The sequence below is a fragment of the Schistocerca americana genome, chromosome 6 (genome assembly GCF_021461395.2).
Source record: "Schistocerca americana isolate TAMUIC-IGC-003095 chromosome 6, iqSchAmer2.1, whole genome shotgun sequence".
Lineage (NCBI taxonomy): Eukaryota > Metazoa > Arthropoda > Insecta > Orthoptera > Acrididae > Schistocerca > Schistocerca americana.
Genome location: NC_060124.1, coordinates 305,280,529 through 305,306,338, shown reverse-complemented (window position 1 = coordinate 305,306,338; position 25,810 = coordinate 305,280,529). Strand labels below are relative to the sequence as shown.

General features: G+C 40.4%; 1 protein-coding gene across 2 annotated transcripts in view; it reads left to right on the top strand.

Moving 5' to 3' along the window:
* The window catches only part of LOC124619554 (mitogen-activated protein kinase 15-like), a 192,257-nt gene that overhangs the window by 122,118 nt on the left and 44,329 nt on the right, over nucleotides 1-25,810 (top strand). For both annotated transcript variants that reach the window (XM_047146032.1, XM_047146033.1), the window contains 3 exons: nucleotides 17,568-17,760; nucleotides 21,430-21,570; nucleotides 24,245-24,426. In XM_047146032.1, coding sequence (XP_047001988.1) covers nucleotides 17,568-17,760; nucleotides 21,430-21,570; nucleotides 24,245-24,426 — 516 coding nt within the window. The remainder of the gene's footprint in view (nucleotides 1-17,567; nucleotides 17,761-21,429; nucleotides 21,571-24,244; nucleotides 24,427-25,810) is intronic.

Here is a 25,810-nt window from a genome sequence, read left to right as displayed (position 1 = left end):
ACAGGTATTGGATCTACGTCTGTTACAGAGATTTGAGGGATGAGGCAAGGAATTGGGAGCAGGGGTTGTATAGGGATGGACAAGGATATTGTGTAGGTTTGGTGGATGGTGGAATACCACTGTGGGAGGGGTGGGAAGGATATTGGGTAGGACATTTCTCATTTCAGGGCACAGCAAGAGGAATTCGAAACCCTAGTGGAGAATGTGATTTAATTGCTCTAGTCCTGGGTGATACTGAGTCGCGAGGGGAATGCTCCTCTGTGGCTGGATGGTGGGACTTCAGGAGATGGTGGGTGACTGGAGAGATAAGGCATGGGAGACCTGTTTTTGTACAAGGTTTGGAGGATAATTACAGTCTGTGAAGACCTCAGAGAGATCCTCAGTATATTTCGAGAGGTACAACTTGTCACTACAGATATGATGGCCACAGGTGGCTACACTGTGTATGGAAGGGAGTTCTTAGTAAGGAATGAGTGGCAGCTGTCAAAGTGGAGATATTACTGGTGATTAGTAGGTTTGATATGGACGGGGGTACTGATGTAGCTATCTTTGAGGTGGAGGTCAACATCTAGGAAGGTGGCTTGAATAAGACCAGGTGAAGTGAATTGGGGGAGAAACTGTTCAGGTTCTGAAGTAATGAGGATAGGGTATCCTCACCCTCAATACAGATCACAAAGAAGTCATTAATGAATCTGAACCTGATGAGGGATTTGGGATTCTGGGTGTTTGGAAAGGATTCCTCTAGATGACCCATGATTAGGCTGGTATAGGATAGAGCTATGCAATGCCTATAGCGGTACCCCAACTTTCTTTGTGGTTAATGCCTTCAAAGGAGAAGTAATTGTGGATGAGGATCTAATTGTCATGGTGACTAGGAAGGAAGTTGTTGGTCTGGAATCTTTTGGGTGTTGGGAAAGGTAGTGTTCAATAGCAGTAAGCCTATGGACATTAGGGATGTTAGTTTAAAGGGAGGTGGCATCGATAGTAGTGAGCAGGTCACCATGTTGTAAAGGAACAGGAATTGTGGAGAGTTAGTGGAGAAAATGGTTGGTATCTTTTGTATCAGAGGGTAGGTTGCAAGTAATAAGCTGAAAGTGTTGGTCTACGAGAGCAGAGATTCTCTCAGAGGGGGCACAGTAACCAGCCACAGTGGGGTGTCCTGCAAAGGTTTATGGACTTTAGGAAGCATGTAGAAGATGGGAATGCAGGGAGTGGTAGGGGTGAGAAGAGAGGTTATGGGATGGGCCTAAGTATTTGAAGAAAGACAGGAGATCCTGCTGAATTTCTGGAATGAGGTCACTGTAACAGGGCTTGTGGGTGGATGAGTCTGACAGCTGGTGGAGCCCTTCTGCCGGGTAATCACTGCAGTTTAAAACAACAGTAGTGAAGCCTTTGTCAGCAGGTAGGATTATAAGGTAGGGATCCATTTTTAGGTGGTGGTGGTGGTGGTAGCAGTTATAATGGTATAGGCCATATGACATATTTAGCAACAGCTATGATGCTGCATACAAGGGGATTTGAAAATATGCCTTTGTGATGTAAACTTTACTGAATAAAGTGCTGTTGTCTAATTTTGCAAAGGGTGCATATGGGGTTTGTAAGGGATAAATTTACAATGCTGCCTTTGCTTTGAATGTTACTTTGAAACCACCACAGTCTAACATGCCAAAATGCCAACTACCAGAGGAGTGGCCCATTAACTGTTAGGAATAGACATTTACATGCCTTCGTGAGTGGATCAGTCTCTTTCACCTTGCAAGTGATGTGAGCTTTGAAATCAATTGTTTTCCTTCAAACTAGTGAGAAAATTTGAACAAATATGTCACAGAGAGTCTTTAAGATGGCACACCTTCAGGTTGAATGCTGTGCCCTGTTTCATGAACCTTAAATCCAAAACATAGAAAGACTAGCAGAAGTGGTAGGATGGAGGAAGGGGAAACTGTTGGATACAGGATGTGGGACACTGGGTTACTGGAGATTTAGGCCAGGCCAGCACACTTATGGAAGTGAAGGATGTGTTACAAGGGTAACACCCATGTGCAGAGAAGCTGGTGGTGGAGGGAAGTATCCAGAGAGCCTAGATTGTGATGAAGTCATTGAAATTGAGCATGTTATACTCAGCTGTATGTTGTGCCACTGGGTGGTCAATTGTTCTTGGCAAGAGTTTGACAATGGCCATTCATGCTAGTGGACAGCTGGTTGGTTGTCACGGGCTAGTGGACAGCTGGTTGGTTGTCACACTGACATAAAAATCTGTCTAGTGTTTGCAGCAGAGTTGGTATATGACAAGGTTGCTTTCACGGATGACCTGGCCTCTGATAGTGTAGGATAAACCTGTGACCAGACTGGAGTAGGAAGTGCTGGGTGGATGGAGTGGGCATGTCTTGCATCTTGGTTTTCTACAGGGATATGACCCCTGTGACAAGTGGTTGGATACTGTGTGTGTTGGGTTGGGAATGGAACATACTTTAGGAAAGGTGTCGAAGATATTGGGTAAGGTGTCCCTCATTTCAGGGCATGGAGATAGATAATAATGAATGACCTGATGAAGAATTGGTTCAGTTGTTTCAGTCCAGGGTGATGAGATAAAGCTTCTTTGTAGCTGATTTTTGGTCACGATGGAAAGACTGGTAATGTTTGATGACATGTTATGGGAAATCTGTTTGTGGGCTAGGTTTGAGGTTGGGGTGGGGGGTAGTTGTCACCACAGCAAATGTGTCACCCACAGGTGACCAGGTTGTATGAGAGTGATTTCTTGGTGTGGAAGAGATGACATCTGTCGAAATGCAAGTACTGTTGGTAGTTAGTGGATTTAATATGGGCAGTAGTGTGGCTAGAGCCATCAGAGATGTTGAGGTCAATATCCAGGAAGGTGGCGCATTGGGTGGAATAGGATCAGGTGAAGTGAATGGGAGAGAAGGGTTGAGGTTGTGAAGGAATGAGGATAGGTTGTCTTGGTCCTGAGTCCAGATCATGAAGATACAATCAGTGAATCTGAATCAGGCTAGGGGTTGGGAGTTTTGGGAAGTATGTATTCCTAAACCATCGACTGCACACTGGCCAGTGTAGCGCCACAAAATGCCATCAGGAAGGCATTCATCCACACATCAATGGAAAGAGCGGGCAGTGCCACACCTCCAGGAAGACACACACCACCTGTCAATACTGATTTAATTAGTCCCCCATCACTGGTTGGCCTGGTTCGGTCGCAAACTTCGAGAGCATCAGCACTGAGTAATAGGAAGAAAACACTTAGCCTGCATTCTGTGAGTAGTAGTAGTGGATGACTGTAATTGCATGTAGGAGGCACAAGAAGTTAAGTTTCTTTTCTTTTTAGAATAATGTGTTCAATTAATCTTAAAGTGTTATGTACAGATCATTTTGGGTTCCTGCCACTGGCCATCACAACTTCTCTCCTTCCTTGTTTGTGTCTGTGCTGACTCCCACGGAAGTCAATGAACAGGAAACTAGGAAAGTTTCCTACAGATGACCCATAAACAAGCTGACATACGAGAGTGCCATGCGGGTGCCCGTGACTGTGCCATTGATTCCACAGCATACTTTCCCTTCACAGGAAAAGTTATTGTGTAACAGGATATAGTCGGTAATGTGCATAAGTAATGAGGTAATGTACGAGGGCAGTTCAATAAGTAACGCAACACATTTTTTTTCTCGGCCAATTTTGGTTGAAAAAACCGGAAATTTCTTGTGGAATATTTTCAAACATTCCCGCTTCGTCTCGTATAGTTTCATTGACTTCCGACAGGTGGCAGCGCTGTACGGAGCTGTTAAAATGGCGTCTGTAACGGATGTGCGTTGCAAACAACAGGCAGTGATCGAGTTTCTTTTGGCGGAAAACCAGGGCATCTAAGATATTCATAGGCGCTTGCAGAATGTCTACGGTGATCTGGCAGTGGACAAAAGCATGGTGAGTCATTGGGCAAAGCGTGTGTCATCATCGCTGCAAGGTCAAGCAAGACTGTCTGATCTCCCGCGTGCGGGCCGGCCGTGCACAGCTGTGACTCCTGCAATGGCGGAGCGTGCGAACACACTCGTTCGAGATGATCGACGGATCACCATCAAACAACTCAGTGCTCAACTTGACATCTCTGTTGGTAGTGCTGTCACAATTGTTCACCAGTTGGGATATTCAAAGGTTTGTTCCCGCTGGGTCCCTCGTTGTCTAACCGAACACCATAAAGAGCAAAGGAGAACCATCTGTGCGGAATTGCTTGCTCGTCATGTGGCTGAGGGTGACAATTTCTTGTCAAAGATTGTTACAGGCGATGAAACATGGGTTTATCACTTCGAACCTGAAACAAAACGGCAATCAATGGAGTGGCGCCACACCCACTCCCCTACCAAGAAAAAGTTTAAAGCCATACCCTCAGCCGGTAAAGTCATGGTTACAGTCTTCTGGGACGCTGAAGGGGTTATTCTGTTCGATGTCCTTCCCCATGGTCAAACGATCAACTCTGAAGTGTATTGTGCTACTCTTCAGAAATTGAAGAAATGACTTCAGCGTGTTCGTAGACACAAAAATCTGAACGAACTTCTCCTTCTTCATGACAACGCAAGACCTCACACAAGTCTTCGTACCCGAGAGGAGCTCACAAAACTTCAGTGGACTGTTCTTCCTCATGCACCCTACAGCCCCGATCTCGCACCGTCGGATTTCCATATGTTTGGCCCAATGAAGGACGCAATCCGTGGGAGGCACTACGCGGATGATGAAGAAGTTATTGATGCAGTACGACGTTGGCTCCGACATCGACCAGTGGAATGGTACTGTGCAGGCATACAGGCCCTCATTTCAAGGTGGCGTAAGGCCGTGGCATTGAATGGAGATTATGTTGAAAAATAGTGTTGTGTAGCTAAAAGATTGGGGAATAACCTGGTGTATTTCAATGCTGAATAAAACAACCCCTGTTTTAGAAAAAAAAGTGTTGCATTACTTATTGAACTGCCCTCGTATATGAAGTAAGAATTACATTGGGAGAGGTAGTGTTCAATGGCAGCAAGGCCATGAGCATAAAGGATGTTGGTGTATAGAGAGGTGGCATCAATAGTGATGTGTTGCTGACTGTACAACACATTGAGGTCATCCAACCCGAGAAAACACTTGTTGAGGACAATGTTGGGTGTGGTGGTGAATAAAGTCCACAACTTTAGTTGTGATAATACACATAGTGTGACCTTTCTGGCTGAAGGTCACTACTGGAACCCAGCTAGAGTGATGGCTATCTTGCTGTGCTCAGATTAAGGTGCCCATGAGATACTAGTGAACCTGTGAAGGCATCCATTAGGTCTTCCTGGTGCTTCTGCGTTGTGGGGCTTGGAGCTGGTGGCTGTGAAGTATTGTGACGAACATATTTCCTTCAATAAACTTCATACTCTTCATTGTTTTTGTTTCTCATTTATCCAGCATCAGGCTGCATTGGGACATTTATGGTACTTCTCCACTTCCACTATTCTTCTTGTTCTACAACTGTTTTTCTCCAGTCCAGATTCCCCCTTCTTAAAGTGGTCTTAATCTGGTCAATTCATCTTGCTCTTGAATCTTCGTCTTGCTATCAGACTTGGCCTCCATAATTCATTTTGGTATTCTTCCCTCTACCATTCTCTTTACTGTACATGTCCAAACCATTTTAACCTACTGTCTTAGTTCTATCATTCAACTTTTCTGCTCTCATTTCTCACACAGTCTCTCCTTGTTTTCCTTAACATACTTCTTAGGATTTCGTTTTACTGGCTTGGATTCTGCTCTCCTCTCTTCCTATCATTTCCAGACCTCTCATGCATATGTCGGTATGAGTATTGTTGAGGACAGAGTTGGTTGTGGTGGTGAATAAAGTCCATGCAGTAAGTATTGAGAAACATTGTTAATCTCATTTCTGTGGCTGTGCCCTTGTTGCTTTGAGCATCTGAATTTTCAAGGTTTGTATCATCCCCTCTTCCTGTGTTGTGTGTGACTTCATACACAAAGGTAAGGAGTGGTGTACTGCATAGTGGTGTAGCAACTGCCATCGTGAGAAAGCTGGACAGGAGCAGAAATGATTAGTGAACAAGTTAATGCAACAGACAGAAGCATAACTTAACTTGTATTTCTCCAAGCATATGAAGTCTCATTACAAATAATGCAGCTAGAAACACAGTGCAGCTATACCAGTTTCAACCAGGATGAGGCTCACTGTACTAAACATGAATGATGGTGTCATAGCAATGAGGCTCCAAGTGCAAGTGGGCTGAGCAGCTGCTGCTGGCTGTCATATATTGCGGCAGCAGAGAGTGCTCATTGTATGGAGCTGCTGGAGCTGCAACTCATTGTGTGTGCACCATTGGGTCCGCCAGATCCCACGTGGTCACTATTGGTGCCTAATGGGAACTAGCAACTCCTTAGCTATGACACCTGTGGGGTGGTATTGATACGTGATACAACATCCTGTTCAATAGGGAAATTGAAGTTGTATAAGTACTTGGATAAAAGTTGTGGATCATCATCAGAAACTGCTGATATCAGCAGTGTCTTCAATCATGAATTCTAAAGTGATGTTTGCTGAACATTGAGATATATTGTATTTGTATTGCTGGGTGGAAAAAATGGAAGCACCTCTTGAAACTGATGCTCAGATTTGAATCCTGTCAAATGAGAAGGTCCTAAGCAGAGTTTCATCCATAGATTTTTACAGGAAACAGTGAGCTCAATACGACTCTTCAAGAGCTCATGTGATGAACAGCAGTTGGCCAAGTATTTGAGTAGTTAGATTCATTGCTTCTTGATGGGCATGTTTATCTTGAGTGTGACGAGTCAGAATGTCTTTAATAAGTGCACTTTCTACTGAATCATTGTAAGGTAGCGATGTAAGTAATATTTGTATAAGTAGTGTAAACATAATTGTAGATGAGTGCTTGTTCTGACATTGAGCTCTCTGAAACCGTATGGCACTGCTGACTGTAATAATCTTCCAGTATTGTATACAAGAGATCAGATGGTAATGTTATAGGTTTTACCAGACATGACAGCGTATAAAGCAACTACAATTGTTCAGAGTTTGTCCAAGAATTGAATTGAATTGAACTGAAGTGAGTGAAATTTTATTGTCGCTTAGCTATTACAGCAATTGACAAGTCAAGTTACATATATACAAGTTATACAGCATATATACATGGGTTGAAGATCAATATGTCACTATTGGTTTTCCATAAAATGCAGTATTTAAAATCAAATAATAAGAGAAAAATTGCATCATAAATTACTCAGTTAAAGAAATTATGCTGTACTCTCCAAACGGGTACCACTATGATATTTTACAGTCATAAAATTCCTGAAGTGAGTAGCAAGGATTTGCAGTTAACCAACTGAATAATTTGTCTTTAAATAAATCAAATGGAGCTTCTACCCATTCTAGTGACAGTTTATGAAACATCTTCGTACCCACCAATTCGTAGCTGTTCAGTGACTTGGATAATCTGTAGTAAGGTATGTCAAGATGGCTACTATTTCTGGTTCCATGAGAGTGTACCTCTCTTCTACACTGGTATTCTGATAAGTTGCTCTTTATATGCAGTCGGGCAGTGTAAATATATATGTTTATAATATGTCTGCTTGTGTCTGTATGTGTGGATGGATATGTGCGTGTGTGCGAGTGTATACCTGTCCTTTTTTCCCCCTAAGGTAAGTCTTTCCGCTCCCGGGATTGGAATGACTCCTTACCCTCTCCCTTAAAACCCACATCCTTTCGTCTTTCCCTCTCCTTCCCTCTTTCCTGATGAGGCAACAGTTTGTTGCGAAAGGTTGAATTTTGTGTGTATGTTTGTGTGTCTATCGACCTGCCAGCGCTTTTGTTCGGTAAGTCACCTCATCTTTGTTTTTATATATAATTTTTCCCACGTGGAATGTTTCCTTCCATTATATTAAGTTAATATTTTTAAGTTGATAAACAGTGGTTTGCAGTGGCCCTGTTTATCACTGTTTGTGATAATTCGAATTACTTTCTTCTGAAGTACCAAAATGTACTGAAGGTGTGAGCTATTGCCCCATATTGAAAGCCCATAAGATATAATGCTTCGAAAAAAAGCAAAGTAGGCCGATCTTACATAGGCTGCAGGTACATGGTTTTTTTAAATTCCTTAACAAATACCCCACTCTAGACAGCCTTGCACTAATTTATTTAATATGTGACTTCCAAGTCAATTTACTATCTATAACAATACCTAAGAACTTAACACTATCCATGAAGCCTGCTACTGGGAGATCTCTTAAACTAAATACAATCTTTTGAGTTTTACTCTCATTAAGTAGGATCCCATTAGCTCGAAACCAGACTGATGCTTGTGATATTGTGTCATTTGCCACAGTTTGGAGCATATCCATGTCTGAGCTGATATTGAAAAAAGTGGTATCATCTGCATAGAGAATGGAGTGAGTATTTATGTAAAACGGTATATCATTTGTCATTAGGATAAATAGCAGAGGTCCTAATACTGAGCCTTGTGGCACACCACACTTAACTTCAGCTAGCTGTTATCTCTGTTTACCAATACAAACAATTTGTTTGTGGTTGCTGAGAAAAGATTCGAAAATGTTGTCAACTTCACTGTTTGTGATTCCGTAATAAACTAGTTTGTTGAGGAGTGAAATATGCCCCACATAATTGAAGGCTTTGCCAAGAGCACAAAAGGTAGCCTGAGTAAAATTTTTTCCTTCATAATCATTAAGCACTTTTTTAATCAGGGAGTCAATGGCATGGACTGTGGATTTGCCCTTTCTAAAGCCAAATTGTATTGCAATTACATGTCAGAGAATGACACAACTGGGAGTTGATGTTGGATTCCAAAACTTTAGATAAAATAGGTGTCAGAGATATTGGGCGATAGCTAGATGGGCAATTTTTGTCTCCTTTCTTGTAAATGGGCACTACCCTGGATAATTTTAATACGTCTGGGAATACTCCTTCAATTAGACATCTGTTTATACATTTAGTAAGAGGATATACTATGGGCCCAATTATCTTTTTTAACATATTACAAGAAATACCACATATATCTTCACTGTCAGAGGGCCTAAAATTATTTACAATAGTTAAAACAACATCTGGTGTGACCTCTGTTAAAAGGATTTTATCTTTCAGGGTGTAGTCCACATTATGATATTTAATGAGATCAGCTACAATTTCTTGCGGCCTCCCAATGTTTTCCCTAATTTTGTTACCAGATTTTAAGCAGTAGTTATTAAATTCATCTGCTGAAATTTCTACTTCAACTTTCTGCTTGCTTTTGGCCACTGAATTTATTAAAGTCCATGCTTTTTTGTATTTATTTTTTGATGACTCAATGCTGTTTGTTTTTTGGCCTCATTTAAAGCATACTTACATTCCAAGCAAGAAAACCAGCATTCTATTGCTCTGGATTAAGTACCTGGAAGGTGGTGAAGTGGTGGGAGACCCATTGGAGATTTGATTGGCCAGTTATCGTTGTCCTGATTGTACAAAATCAGTGGCTAGTCCTTCTTTCCACTGAAGTAAATGCCAAACTGACCCTGTTAGTGAAAAAATACATACTCAGTATATGTACACATAATGTGAGTTGTCAACTAAGAGTATAGGCCACTCATGCTCCACTGTAACCCACATCACATAGGAAGGTACTTTTGCACATAGAGGCATACTGATAGGGAAGCATGTAAAGGATGTGGTCTGCACATGTGTGGTGGCAGAGAGCAGGCAAACGAACTCTGTGTTGCCGACCTGTGTTGCTGAGGATGACAGTCAGGTACACTTTGTGATACATTCAAAGGAGAACTAATAAATTTAAAACTGGTTTTGATCCATCGTCTGCATGAAATAAATCTTACTTTAGCATCGTGACAACATTGTAACCACTGCTCTACAGCTATAGTCATGTGATGTTGGAAGGCAGGAATAGCTGCTTCACATCTTAACAATATTGAGGCTACTGCTCCACAGCTATAGCTAACGTGATGTCAAAAGGTAAGAACAGCTGGCACAGATTTATAAGACATCAAGTACAGTTTTTCCCAATGACAGTTGTCTAATGACAGAGGCATCAAAATTGGTTATAATAATTGACATTTATTGTGATTTGCAATGTAATAGACAACAAAATTAACTTCAAACAAAAACTGAAATAATTATATTTGCAAGACAACTGATTCTACTCCATAGAATTTTTAAAGATGTGTATAATGCATGTGTGTGAATGTGTTTTTCAGTAGTTAAGTGTAAACCACTGTGCATCAAAAGAATTACTGGTAGCAAAGACTATTGCAGGCTTGTGTAAATGGTCAGTATGTTGTTACATTTTTTGCTGTTAATGGACATTACAACTATAAACTAACTTGTTAGACATTACAGTGAGAGACCGCATTTATGATCCACTGAACAAGCACCTTCTGTGAAAAACTGGAGGGAATGGTAACTGATAACGTTGAAAACCACTGATATCTTGACTGATAACCCTCCTTGTCATTTTGAGGTGTTTTCTTATTCGTGCCTAGAAAATAACAGGGTTTATTTAATCAAAATACCACAGAGTTTTTGATGAATTTATCTGGTCACATCCATGTGAGTTATTAGAGCATACAACATGCTGGAAAAATATTGATATCTGCCTACGAAGGCTTTCCCGGCCTAATAATTGATAATATTCTTCTCGGGTATGCAGCCGGATCATAACGTCTTCATGACACAATATTTCCGCGGTCCAACTGGCCGCCATCTTCAGGTGAGAGCGCTGGTGCACAATCTTGCCGGAACTGACTTCCCAGCGCAAGCGGCAGCCCCTATATAGGCTGCAGAAGACCCACAACGCGTGCGCGAGAAGGTGCCGTAGCTGCCCTCTAGCGCAGTAAACATGCCGCGCCGCCAGTGGTGGAAAGAGGCGAAATCGAGATATCGTTATCAAAAATAAAATAAAAAATTTTTTATTCCGACGATTGAAAGACAGACCGTTGTTTTTTAATGTCAGAAAACACCGGGTCCCAAGTCTTACTTAAAAGACAACCCATGTCTCTATTAATAAGATTGTCAGATAAACGAATCTCTATGGATTCTTTTAAAACACAGTCCCAATAGCGAGATGCAGGGGCAACCATTTGTGTCACATCATATAGCATTTTGTGTCCCTCGGTGAGACAGTGCTCCGCCACTGCGGATTTCTCAGGTTGAAGCAGCCGTGTGTGCCGCTGATGCTCAACACATCGGTCCTGAATGGTCCGGATTGTCCGACCAATATAAGCCTTCCCACGGTGGCAGGGGATCTTGTACACACCAGGCTTCCTCAAACCCAAGTCATCCTTAACAGAGCCAAGAAGCGCTCTAATCTTGGCTGGCGGATGAAAAATACTTTTGATGTGATATCTTTTTAGAATTCTTCCTATCTTCGAGGAAATGCTCCCAGCAAAAGGCAGAAAAGCCACCGATTTGCAGGTATCTTCTGGTGGTTCAGGCGATGGTCCAAACTGGAAAGCACGACGGATCTGTTTATCTGTATAGCCACTGTTGTGTTCAAGCAAAATGGCTATACAGATAAACAGATCCGTCGTGCTTTCCAGTTTGGACCATCGCCTGAACCACCAGAAGATACCTGCAAATCGGTGGCTTTTCTGCCTTTTGCTGGGAGCATTTCCTTGAAGATAGGAAGAATTCTAAAAAGATATCACATCACAAGTATTTTTCGTCCGCCAGCCAAGATTAGAGCGCTTCTTGGCTCTGTTAAGGATGACTTGGGTTTGAGGAAGCCCGGTGTGTACAAGATCCCTTGCCACCGTGGGAAGGCTTATATTGGTCGGACAATCCGGACCATTCAGAACCGATGTGTTGAGCATCAGCGGCACACACGGCTGCTTCAACCAGAGAAATCCGCAGTGGCGGAACACTGTCTCACCGAGGGACACAGAATGCTATATGATGTGACACAAATGGATGCCCCTGCATCTCGCTATTGGGACAGTGTTTTAAAAGAATCCATAGAGATTCGTTTATCTGACAATCTTATTAATAGAGACAAGGGTTGTCTTTTAAGTAAGACTTGGGACCCGGTGTTTTCTGACATTAAAAAACAACGGTCTGTCTTTCAATCGTCGGAATAAAAATTTTTTTCTTTTATTTTTGATAGCGATATCTCGATTTTGCCTCTTTCCATCACTGGCGGCGCGGCATGTTTACTGCGCTAGAGGGCAGCTACGGCACCTTCTCGCGCACGCATTGTGGGTCTTCTGTGGCCTATATAGGGGCTGCCGCTTGCGCTGGGAAGTCAGTTCCGGCAAGATTGTGCACCAGCGCTCTCACCTGAAGATGGCGGCCAGTTGGACCGTGGAAATATTGTGTCATGAAGACGTTATGATCCGGCTGCATACCCGAGAAGAATATTATCAATATTGATATCTGCTTGGGCAATAAGTTGAACATTGCACTCGGGTGACAAAAGTCATGGAATAACATTATGCACATATACAGATGGTGGTAGTATTGCATACACAAGGTATAAAAGGACAGTGCATTGGCAGAGCTGTCAATTCCACTCAGGTGATTAATGTGAAAAGTCTCCGATGTGATTATGACTGCACGACGGGAATTAACAGACTTTGGATGTAGAATGATAGTTGGAGCTAGATGCATGGGATATTCCATTTCAGAAATCACCTATTCTGAGATACACAGCTTCAAGAGTGTCTTGAGAATACAACATTCCAGGAACCTCTCATGATGGAAAGTGCAGCAGCTGATAGTCTTCACTTAACAACCAAGAGCAGCAGAATTTGTGTAGAGTTGTCAGTGCTAAGAGGCAAGCAACACCATATGTAATAACTGCATAAATCAATGTTGGATATACGACAATCATATCTGTTAGGACAGTGTGGCGAAATTTGGAATTAATGGACTAAGGCAGCTGATGACTGACGCAATTGCCTTTGGTAACAGCATGACATTACCTACAGTGCCTCTCCTGGGCTTATGGCAATATCGGTTGGACTCTAAATGAATAAAAAAAACCATAGCCTGGTCGGATGAGTCCTGATTTCAGTGTTTAAGAGCTGATAATAGAGTCTGATTGTGCTGCAGACCCCACAAAGCCATCAAACCAAGTTGTCAACAAGACACTGTGCAAGCTTGTGGTGGTTACATAATGGTGTGGGCTGTGTTCACGCAGAATGGAATGGATTCTCTGGTCCAATTGAACCAATCATTAACTGGAAATGGTTATGTTTGACTACTTGGAGACCATTTGCAGCAACTATGGAATTTTTATGAACGACAATGCACCATGTCACCAGTCCACAAGTGTTTGCGATTGGTTTGAAGAACATTCTGGACACTTTAAGTGAACGATTTGCCCACTCAGATCAGCAACATGAAGCCCATTGAATGTGTATGTGATGTGATCGAGAGAGTAATTCATGCCCAATATCCTGCTCCGACAACACTTTTGCGATCACTGAGAGCTATAGAGGTAGTGTGTCTCAAGAAGCTTCCAGCGACCTGTTGAGTCTATGCCAAGTTGAGTTGCTGCACTATACCAGGCAAAAGGAGGTCCGACACAATGTTAGGAGGAGTCCTTTGACTTTTGTCTCCTCTCTGTATGGTTTGCATACTTCATAGGATACAAACCCTGACAGACTCTGTATGTAAGTGATATGTTGACCAACACATTTTTTAAAGAAATCGAAGTCTGCATGTTAATATAGTCTGATGGTGAATTTTTGATGGTAGGTTCAAGGCTTACATGCATTTTCACCCCCCTACCAAAGTCTTTTTCTTGAAGCTTTTCAGTATGCCACACACAGTGTACCCATGCTGAATGAGGGATGTTGTCTATTGATTAATGCATGAGCCATTCACTGTCTGCTATCTTGAATGATTTTTTCCCTACAATATAGTCTTTAACCTGTGACCAAATTAATTCCATTGGGCTGTACTGACAGTGATACGTGAGTGCACTCAAAACTGTGTGAGCACATTCACGTGCAAGGAAGTTAAGTTTGTATGGTGTGTCTCATGACTTGTATATATTAATCAGCTGGAGGAATTCAACACAAGTCTGGTTTATACTGTTCAGAATACTTTTATTTTTAAGCCAGAGCACAATATTTGCTTTCCTAGTGTTCACAATTGGTGTTCTCTCTGTAACAGCTAAATGATAACTGGCATGGTACATTACAATGACCAACTTTGAAGCAAGAATTGTTCAGTGAGCCAGTCCTTGAAACTGGAAGTGTCATGTCTGAATGGTAGGCCGTGCTGTTTTCCTTACACCTAAATACAAGTTTACTCTGAGGAATAAAATTAGAAGAAGAGTTAGTATGCAGAATAATTATCCGAGAACCTTTTGCTATGGGAACTTTCAAACTGCCAGTACTGTCACTCATTTTCCAGCGGGTATTCCTGGAATGATTCTGGTTCACCTACGTTTCATTGAGGTTAAATTACCTCTTTCTTTTATCTCATGCGTATTTATAGGGGATATGGTTTGTGCTGCACCTGTGTCACTTCTTTCAATTAAAAACTCTGTTTTGAACATATTTGAAAGACCCCACAAAGCCATCAAACCAAGTTGTCAACAAGACACTGTGCAAGCTTGTGGTGGTTACATAATGGTGTGGGCTGTGTTCACGCAGAATGGAATGGATTCTCTGGTCCAATTGAACCAATCATTAACTGGAAATGGTTATGTTTGACTACTTGGAGACCATTTGCAGCAACTATGGAATTTTTATGAACGACAATGCACCATGTCACCAGTCCACAAGTGTTTGCGATTGGTTTGAAGAACATTCTGGACACTTTAAGTGAACGATTTGCCCACTCAGATCAGCAACATGAAGCCCATTGAATGTGTATGTGATGTGATCGAGAGAGTAATTCATGCCCAATATCCTGCTCCGACAACACTTTTGCGATCACTGAGAGCTATAGAGGTAGTGTGTCTCAAGAAGCTTCCAGCGACCTGTTGAGTCTATGCCAAGTTGAGTTGCTGCACTATACCAGGCAAAAGGAGGTCCGACACAATGTTAGGAGGAGTCCTTTGACTTTTGTCTCCTCTCTGTATGGTTTGCATACTTCATAGGATACAAACCCTGACAGACTCTGTATGTAAGTGATATGTTGACCAACACATTTTTTAAAGAAATCGAAGTCTGCATGTTAATATAGTCTGATGGTGAATTTTTGATGGTAGGTTCAAGGCTTACATGCATTTTCACCCCCCTACCAAAGTCTTTTTCTTGAAGCTTTTCAGTATGCCACACACAGTGTACCCATGCTGAATGAGGGATGTTGTCTATTGATTAATGCATGAGCCATTCACTGTCTGCTATCTTGAATGATTTTTTCCCTACAATATAGTCTTTAACCTGTGACCAAATTAATTCCATTGGGCTGTACTGACAGTGATACGTGAGTGCACTCAAAACTGTGTGAGCACATTCACGTGCAAGGAAGTTAAGTTTGTATGGTGTGTCTCATGACTTGTATATATTAATCAGCTGGAGGAATTCAACACAAGTCTGGTTTATACTGTTCAGAATACTTTTATTTTTAAGCCAGAGCACAATATTTGCTTTCCTAGTGTTCACAATTGGTGTTCTCTCTGTAACAGCTAAATGATAACTGGCATGGTACATTACAATGACCAACTTTGAAGCAAGAATTGTTCAGTGAGCCAGTCCTTGAAACTGGAAGTGTCATGTCTGAATGGTAGGCCGTGCTGTTTTCCTTACACCTAAATACAAGTTTACTCTGAGGAATAAAATTAGAAGAAGAGTTAGTATGCAGAATAATTATCCGAGAACCTTTTGCTATGGGAACTTTCAAACTGCCAGTACTGTCACTCATTTTCCAGCGGGTATTCCTGGAATGATTCTGGTTCACCTACGTTTCATTGAGGTTAAATTACCTCTTTCTTTTATCTCATGCGTATTTATAGGGGATATGGTTTGTGCTGCACCTGTGTCACTTCTTTCAATTAAAAACTCTGTTTTGAACATATTTGAAAGCAACCTCTTTTAAATTCCTTTGCACTGATGAAGTGCTACCTTTGAAGCCAATTTTGTCATGATTTTCGTAACAAGTTTTTGTGATGTTGAATATTCACCAACTATATACTAGCTACAACAGGCAGAAGCTGTACTTTGTTGGTGCAGCACATTTTAGCAATTTTGACCAAGATGAACTCATTCTGCAGTGTTGTTCTTCAGCACACCAGTGTAGAAGTGTGCACAGAAACAGCTAAGTAAAAAATCCATGCAATGTACATGTTTATTTATATATAAAAGCCAACTGTGAGATTTTCCTTTGTGCATATACAAGATTTGTGTGCTGATTTGAAGTTCTAGGTTTGCATATTTTGTTATTCGTGTCACTTCTTTAATTGATTGCATCTATACCCATTTGTTCAAAATTTCAAAATATACCACAATACATTTGTGAGTGCCATGATAAACCTGTTCTGTTATTATCCATTATAGCCTTAAACTTAATTATGCTCTTTTAAAATTTTTGAGAACAGTAGACCTATCCTCATTCAAAACAATTGTTCTCTAATTTCATTGTACAGTTACATGAGGAAAAGGCTAATTTAGAGAATTTTTGAATGCTTCCAAAACCATATTTTCATAAGTTACCGGTAAAAGTGTTTTGGACGTATAAATTATTTTTGTAACAAATCAGTGTTTGTGATTCAGTTGAATACATCACCCCAAATATCATTGTTTTTCAATGTAAATAAATGTGTGTATTTGAGAATTTTGGAAGCTACCATTGTCCTTTGCCTAATCTACGAGGCATGATTAATATGCTTGTAATGTGAGGAAGATGAATATGTGAGCCACAACACTTCAGATGCGAAATACAACAATTGGAAAGTGTTCTGAGGAGCAGTGGGTACTTCACAAGCTATTTTGGAAGTATAACAGTGCCAAACACTTAGCAAAGTGGCAGATCAGAAATATATACATATCACACAGTAAATAATGAAATGAAATGCAATGTCCTAATGATAGAGTCTGTCATTATTAGGTGGAAGTCAATGGAACTTACTGGGCAGCAATATCTTGATATCTTCTTAGTATGAGGTAATGATGATTTTAATTTCAGCCTGCAATTTAGTTCTCTGCATTTTCACCAAAGTGTGATGTAAATTTGGATTACTGTTATACTTATATCATGCTTCAACATAACTGCACATCATGTCCTTCGTATATATGTTGTCATCTGTGTAAAAAATTATTGTTTGTCAGTATGATTTGTCTTTCATGAATTTCATCTATACTGCTGAGAGAGTGTGACCTTATACTTCAGGCCGGCCGAAGTGGCCGTGCGGTTAAAGGCGCTGCAGTCTGGAACCGCAGGACCGCTACGGTCGCAGGTTCGAATCCTGCCTCGGGCATGGATGTTTGTGATGTCCTTAGGTTAGTTAGGTTTAACTAGTTCTAAGTTCTAGGGGACTAATGACCTCAGCAGTTGAGTCCCATAGTGCTCAGAGCCATTTGAACCATTTTATACTTCAGGAGCACCTTTTTTTCTAAAACTGAGCTAATATTTTTGTTGCAGACTTGAAATCAATTTTTGCTGGTTATGGCAGTTCACTTCTTCAGAAACCACCCCCAGGGCCACATAAGAGCTTACGTGAATTGTTGAGCAATTCATCCCCAGATGCTGTAGATCTTGTTTGCAGACTGGTAGTTTTCAATCCAGATAAAAGACTGACTGCAGAGCAGGCCCTTGAACATCCTTATGTATTAAGGTACTTGCAAATCATTTGTAACTTATGCACAATAGTAATTTAATAATAGCTTGAAGCAGTTGATGTTCCACTAATTAAATTTTTGGAATAGCCATTTCATTATATATAAATCCCACTGTTTTAAAGATTTATTGCTCCAAGGATCACTATTATTACTGTTTACTTAATAGTATTAACGTGCAATTCTCTTATAAAATTAAAAGTTTTCTGTGAATCTATGCCTATTGTCACTTCAATATTGTGTCTTGAATGTTATCAAACTGCCAGTTGACTTCATTGGCAGGGTTAAACTATCCTTTTATTTTATATTTTTCACTACTAAGTAGTTTTGGGTATGTAGCCATTCTCAAGAGTTAAATATAACATATTAAATTCATATTCTGTGGGTTACAATCAGTGTACTTGTCTATACTGCACAGTTGTCGGCTGGACGTAAGAGTTACAGGCTTGATTTCAGGTGTCGTGAAGTAGTTACATGGCATAGTTGTAGTCCAGTGACTATACTGCACACCCAATTGCAACTAAATTATTCTATATTGTGTGTTAAGATTTCTCTTTATGAACCACACAAGCACTATGATATACGACAGATTTTGGTAATAATAAAACAGAGTTAAAAACAGGCAGAATGACTTTCATTACTTACCTTCAGGATGTGAAGTAATGCCAGTAGAATTATTTAAAAGCTTTTGGAACTGTTAGATACTTCCTCATAGAGGAAAGAAGGGTAGATTATTAGGAAGAGTCAGTAAGTCACTCAGACACCAGGATATATAGGAACCATCTCTGGCGGACAATGATCTTCTCAGTTGCAAAAGGGAATCAAAGAAGTGTGATTTAACATTTTTCATGTCCTTTGACTTCATAATTTTTTCAGAAAAACATTAATATTGTCATATAAATGATACTCAGACGAGATGATGGACATTGTTGTGAAATTCCCACAATATTTCATCAGCAGTGGGGGAGGGGGGTGTTGGTTGGGTTGTTTGGGGGAAGAGACCAAACTGCGAGGTCATTGGTCTTATTGGATTAGGGAAGGATGGGGAAGGAAGTCGGCCGTGCCCTTTCAAAGGAACCATCCCGGCATTTGCCTGGAGCGATTTAGTGAAACCTAAATCAGGATGGCCAGATGCGAGATTGAACCATCGTCCTCCCGAATGCGAGTCCAGTGTGCTAACCACTGCGCCACTTCGCTCTGTCCTCAGTCTATTTCATCAGGGAAACGTACTGACGTCATTAGGTGTGGTGAACACATTGCTGAACTGTGACTGAAACCTCCTATTTATGCTAACCCAAGAAGAAAACTCACAGACATAAACATGCCAGATTTAGTGACCAATAGCTAAAGTTTGGTGCTTGTTAGTAGGAGACAACTATGTTACCAGCTGGATGATGAACCAAAGCTTTGGCACACACCTAAAGGCTGTTAGTCATACTGTGCATGGAATGCTGTCAGCCAACCTAGGGAGCCACATGCTGATATACATGTCTGCACTGGCATGTGCCAATCCTTGCCAAATGTCCCTTGTGATCACTGTAATTTTAACATGGACTGTGATTTTAACATAGACAGAACTGGATACCATGCTGTCCTAAGCTGGTATCCTGTGTTTGTTCAGCAGATTTGTTGAACAGTGAATTTCCACCTCTTCTTTGAGAATACTGTTACAGTATGAAGACATCGACAAGATATTTTTGTGGTTCATATCGTGCCCCATACTAGTACAATGATTGGTCATTGCAGATTTCTCTGGTTGGTCCAGACTTGTTTGTTGTCAATATTTGGTGCATCCATCTTCCACAGTGCAACAATCAGTCCAATGTACAATGTCCTGCAGCCGTAGGGAATTTTATAGAAACCAGGCCTTTTAAAACCAAGATTGTCTTTCACTGAGCTTAAAAGTGCTGTGAGTTTCATTGGTAGACAGAAGAAACATTTAACTATTTCTTCTGTAGTTTTCTGATTTTCAAAGAAACGCCACCATTGTATGGCAAGATGACCATTCCTATTTGTTCTTCACTTTGATTGATTGATCGATTGATTTCTTCCAACTCCTCACTTTGTGTAACTTGTGCTGGGTGTAAGGCATGGCGAAACTCCTGTTTGGAGTATCCATTCTGTAAGAATATGGTACTGAGGTGGCGTAGCCAAATGGATAAGTTGTCTGGATCTGATGAGGCTTATGCTCTATGGACCAATGCCCTAAGTGTCCTACTTCATTGTGCAGGATGGTGGCAGCTAATGGTCTGTAAGTATAAGTCCACTTGTGTATGTTTATGGTACTCAGCATGTCACAGTATACCATCCTCTTTTCTCAACATGTCCAGGAACAGTACTTCACCATTTTTCTCTGTCTTCATCATAAACTTGATATTTGACTGAGGAGAATTTAGATATTATAAAAATGCATCCAGCGATTCAGTGCCATAGGGACAGGTTACAAAGGTGTTACCGACATATCGTCAAAAGCACATAGGTTTTAATTTCATTGACTAGAGCACACTATCCTCCAAATCTTCCATAAAGAGATTAGTCCCACTCTGTCACTTTAACCACATACTTGCCTCTTCGATTAAAATCATAATTTTTCATGTATATCCGTCTTGTGTTTTTTTTTTTCACTTCAGTGATATAAACTTAAATATTTCATAAAAATTACTTTCACGAAACAGTCAAAAACACCGGACAAAATAATTTGTCATTTAATAATATAAACTTAATTTTTTAGTAAAATCAGTTACAGTTTGTCCAATTTGGTGAACTAAAGTCACATATTTGACAAAATCTTTTAGAGTTGATCTCAGAATTAGACAAAATCATAGCACCATGTATAGAGATTTAAAAATTTCATAAAAATATGTTTAAATGATTTTCTTTCCACATTAACTGCTGGTCATTGTTATTTGAAATCCAAGAAAAGTTTATACCACTGTGACTTTCTTTCCTTATGAAAGCTGTTTATGTATCATTGGTTTTATCCCATTTTTTGCCTTTATATGTCTTCCATTTTTATTTACATCATATAATTTCTTTTGATTTTGTATTTGCTTTTACTTATTCATTACCAACAATTCATTCTTAACACTAAAGAATTTCCATCTCAGTTTTTAGGCCACAGCTCCTTCCACATCCATTCTTGTGTGTTCTGTAACTCTCAAATGAATATTTGATGTTGCTTTCCCTTTGCTCTAGCACTAGTACAACTCACATTTTCTGTCTCCTTCTTACCATGTAAAGTGGCACAGTGGCTAGGAAACTGGACTCGCATTCAGAATGCTATTAAAATCTGTGAGATAATCCAGCTTTATGTTTCGTGCAATTTCTCCAAGTTATTTAAGTGCAAATGGTTGGATGATTTCATTAAAATGCCATGCCTAATTTTCTAGCACATCATAGCTTGTATTCTGATTCCTCAATTTTTGAAAAATTAGTTTTGCTGCATTATATATGAGGAAGTTTCTTTAGGATGCAGTTACATCTATTCTTTTGGTTGTGGTAGTGGATATCACAGTTGATTCAAAATAGGCTTTTTTAACTTTTTGTGAAAACTTACTTTATATGTATTTGAAACATATAACTGCTGCTCAAACATTTGAGGATTATTAAATAAGCCAAAAACATCTTTTTTTTTAAGTATGAGAGTAAAATAATTTTTGGTTTGCTAGGTTTCATGACAAAGATCGAGAACCGAAACTGAAACGTAATGTTCTACTACCTCTCCGTGATGATGTGAAACTTTCTGTGGATGACTACAGACGCAAATTGTATGAATTAATGGATAGAAGGAAACATCACGATAGGCCCAGGTAGGTTTACTGTGCTACTCAAGTGTAACGTAACACTTTATGTGTTATTTATGTTTTGCTGTAAATCAGATCCCTGATTGTGTGAATTACATTCCAGAGTGGTTTAATAGATTCCATCTCTGTTTGTAACTGTGCATCAGAACTTTAAAATCAACATACCAGTAAATACTTGAATTGTAATGACAGGAGACATGGCTGTGGTAGAATGGGTAGAGAAGGTATTAAATTTTAGAAGCAGGACAACACACTTTAGTAATTACAGAATAAACTGACTGGCAGTAATTTAGTGTCTGTTTGAATGCCAGGCCCACATATTGGTGGCAATATACACTTTTTAAGCACTGATATCCAGATATGAAGAAACTTGCATAGGATAGACTAGAATGAAGAGTTGCATCAAAGCAGTCTTTGGACTGAAGACTACTGCAGCAGCAGCAACAATAGCCTACAGTAGTGGTTTTTAGTATGTTGTATACAAAGCGCTGTCCCGTCTTAAGGAGCACAAAGATAATTTGTGTCCCTAATACCTACATCAAAGTAAGAAGGTGATTGATGCTAGAGCATAATAAGGGCAATGTTGCCAGTTCAGAATCATCTGCACACACAATTTGGTTGCAGCAGCTGGATATTTCTGTTCTGGATACATCACATGCTACCTGTTAATGTGCAGTGTAGGGTTTGCTTACCAGGTTGATATTAGTCTCTCTTACCTTTTTTCATACCTTCACAACTAGTTTGGGACATTCTGCTGTGTAAAACAAATACACCATACAGATAAACAATGTAAACAAATCAATTGTTATGTTCCAAATCACAATGTCATCTGCACCTGACTGTGGCAACTGACACTTGTGGCAACAGAGTGAAATGACAATGGTGAACAGAATAGCAGGCATGACCAAGCTCATTCTGTGATTGCTGATTGTTGCTATTTTATCTGTGCTGTAAACAACTAGCTGTCAATTACTTTGTTATTCTGATCCAGATACAACTGTAGCATGTTGTGTCAACCCAACTTTAAACTGTAACAATGAAAGATCCAGAATAGAATAATGGCCAATAGCAAAGATGTCAAGTCTCAGACAGGCACAACAAAAAGACTACTAAAGGTTACATGCTTAGTAGTCTTCTTGTTGTGCCTGTCTGCGACTCAACATCTCTCCTATATGGTGAATAGCAATCTATCCTTTTCATAATATTGTCAACTTTAAACTCTGATAAAAAAGAGCCAAATCTATAGCCATAGGCATAGTGGAACAAGTGAGAAAACATTTATCCATAGTATATTTAACACTAAGTGTTGGCAGTGCCTGGAGTGTAGCAGTATTATAACATAGATTGATGACCAGTGGATCTGATTCTGGTCACTCTGAAGTTGTGGTTGTGTACTATACACTTGTGGTACCTTCCCAACCACATCAGCCTTTGTATCCATTTTGATGCCTGGCAATGATTTTAAATCCTTCCTTGCCTTTAATAGGCTCATTGGGGTGGAAGTACCCTGGACAGTATTAGAGTTTTAGAGGGAGGGATTCAGGTCACCATTGGGATCTCCACCAGTGACTACTGCATGCTGGGAGCTGGAGAACACATGTAAGTGCTGGGTATGTTTGATTTGTGTTTTGTAGTGGTAGAACTTCAGTGCTGGTAAGGTCCCACTGATGTTGTTGCCAGAAGTGATGTAGTGGTCAGTAATGGTTCCACTTATACCCAGCTCCTGTTGTTTTCCAGATGTTCAACTACTATTTCGGAGGTTTGCTGTATGGACATTAGTTGTGACGGATGTACAGCAGATGTCAGTGGAATGCTGATTGTTGGCAATTATGTCTAAAACTTGGTACAGTAACTGGCCAGCCATCTGCTTTCAGCCTTGACTAAAACATATGTTGACACCTTGTCCCAAGACTGTTCCTAGTATGTTAGTATGTGCTTGTGAGGGTGGGCAGTCATGGGTAATTGAGTGGAAAAGTGGCGAGTACCATAAGGTCACTGGTGGTGGTGGTGGTGGTGGTGGTGGTGGTGGTGGGTGAAGCAAGTTCGGTACGTACAATGGTGATTCCTGTGTAATATCTCAGCTATACCACAGCTGAGTAATAAGTGGCCAGAAACTTTGTGATGGAATCTTATCAGGATGCAGTCTCCACTGCTTTCTTCACCTCGTTCTGAGTGAAGGATGGAATGTTGAATCCTAATCCTGTGGGGGAAAAAAATTAACTACAGAACCAATTAGTGATCTGTTGTTAGTTGGTGTAATACAAAGAGAACCTTAAACTGGAAGAAAAAGAATATCTCCACTGTTATCAATGCTGTGATGGTTTTCTTGGCCATGATTGCTGAAATATTGACAATAAACAAAAAATTAGAAAGGGTACCACCAACCAGCAGTCACACAACAGACTGGAAAGCCTTATTCAAAGATTTTCTTTAATGTCATTGTATCACAACATGAATTTAGAAACCAAAAACAATTACTTGAGTACTGTATGAGTATCTCATTACAACTTCAAAATCACTAAAATAAGGAAGTCACATCACGAGGACTTTGATCTTTTTATTCGAGGTAAGATGCCATCTGCTGTTCAGTTTACGCTGCCATATCAAATGCAAACATAACTGTGCCTGTGATTAAGCACTCTTTCAGAACTTTAGGCTGGTTTGGTTGTAACTGTTTCAGGCCATTATTATGTCAGTGCTATTCTGCTCCTGGCATTCTGCAGCGGCCTCTGGTGACTAATTATGGTGGGACACTGGGCTTCCGATATAATGGGCATAACAGTGCAGTTGGCACTATATCAGCAACAGCTTTGCCAGCAACATCACATAAAATCCCCAGAGCTGTTGACCATTTACAGAGAAGTGAGTCTTTTTTATTATGTATGTACAATAGTAGACTGTAAGCATGTATTTATGCCTGTATGTATGTATGTATGTAGTATGTATGTATATACATGTGAATATATGTCTGGGATCACCTCCCAAAACTCTGGGACAATTTCTGCCAAACTTGGCACTCAAACAGCAAATTTCTCAAGTATCACATTTGTGAGGTTTATAACCTCCTACCTCCAGTGGAGTGGATATATGGAGAAACACATTTTTTTTCAGCTCCTGTTGTGAAGGCTGGCCTGTTTGATGAATGTATTGTGTGTGAATAGTATCAGCCTACCTTATTGACTTGCTTTGTGGGGCAGCCTACACATCAGGAGCAAGAAACAGTTTCCAACCACAGATGTGTAGACTGCCCTGTGTGACAAGCATATTATGTTGTACTAGTATTGGTATTTTTTGCTAAATCTGTTTTCCAGTGGCTACAGATGTGCAAGGACATGACTGGGGGATGGTTGAAATGGATACAGGAGGGGATGGATAGGGAGTAGGAAGAGAGTAGGAGCAGGATGTGATGGACAGACTGTTGAGGAGGAGTAGATGGGCAGAGAGGGGGGTTGAGCATATGGACAGAGGTATAGGGGAGAGGACGAGATGGACAGTTGGCAGGGGGGGGGGGGAGGAGAGCAGAATTGGGCAGATAGAGAGAGGGGGGGGAGATGGAAATGGGCAGAAAGAGGAGATGGAAGAGGAGATGGGCTGAAAAGGGGGGGGGGGGGAGATAAGGAGATGGACAGTGACGGGAGGGCAGAAGAGATGGGCTAGCGAGTTTAGAGGAGAAAATTGGCAGAGAGGTGGTGAGGAGGAGATCGACAGAAAGTGGGGTGAGGAGCAGGTGGGCAGATATGGGGGTGAAAGGGAATTACAGGAACCACAAAGTAAAGTAAAAATTACACTGGGTGCTGTTATTAGTAATGGTAAGAGATATTTTAATACACATGTGGTTCTATGGAGCTTGATTTGGAGGAATATTGTTTTAATGAAGAAACTTTTGGCAACAGCATCACACACATATATATAGTGTAAGAGTAATACTACTAGTATTTCCATTCATTGCAAGCTTTTATTTTTGTTTGAACTGTTTAGTATACTCACAGCCCAGAAAGCTAAATCACTGTCAATTGAAATGATTGACAAATTATGACTATATTCAGGAATGTGTGATATAATTCTGTGTAATTCACTGCTCATTAAAAGTCAAGTATCAACAGCAAGCACTAAATTGGTACGTGATTGCTAGCTTCTGATTGAAAGCTTTTTGTTTCCTCAACTTAAATTTTCATGTGTTAACATTGCTTTTTATGAAAGTAGTGTTCCAATTGTCTTTCGGTTTCTTTTTTAAAGGATTTTGAAA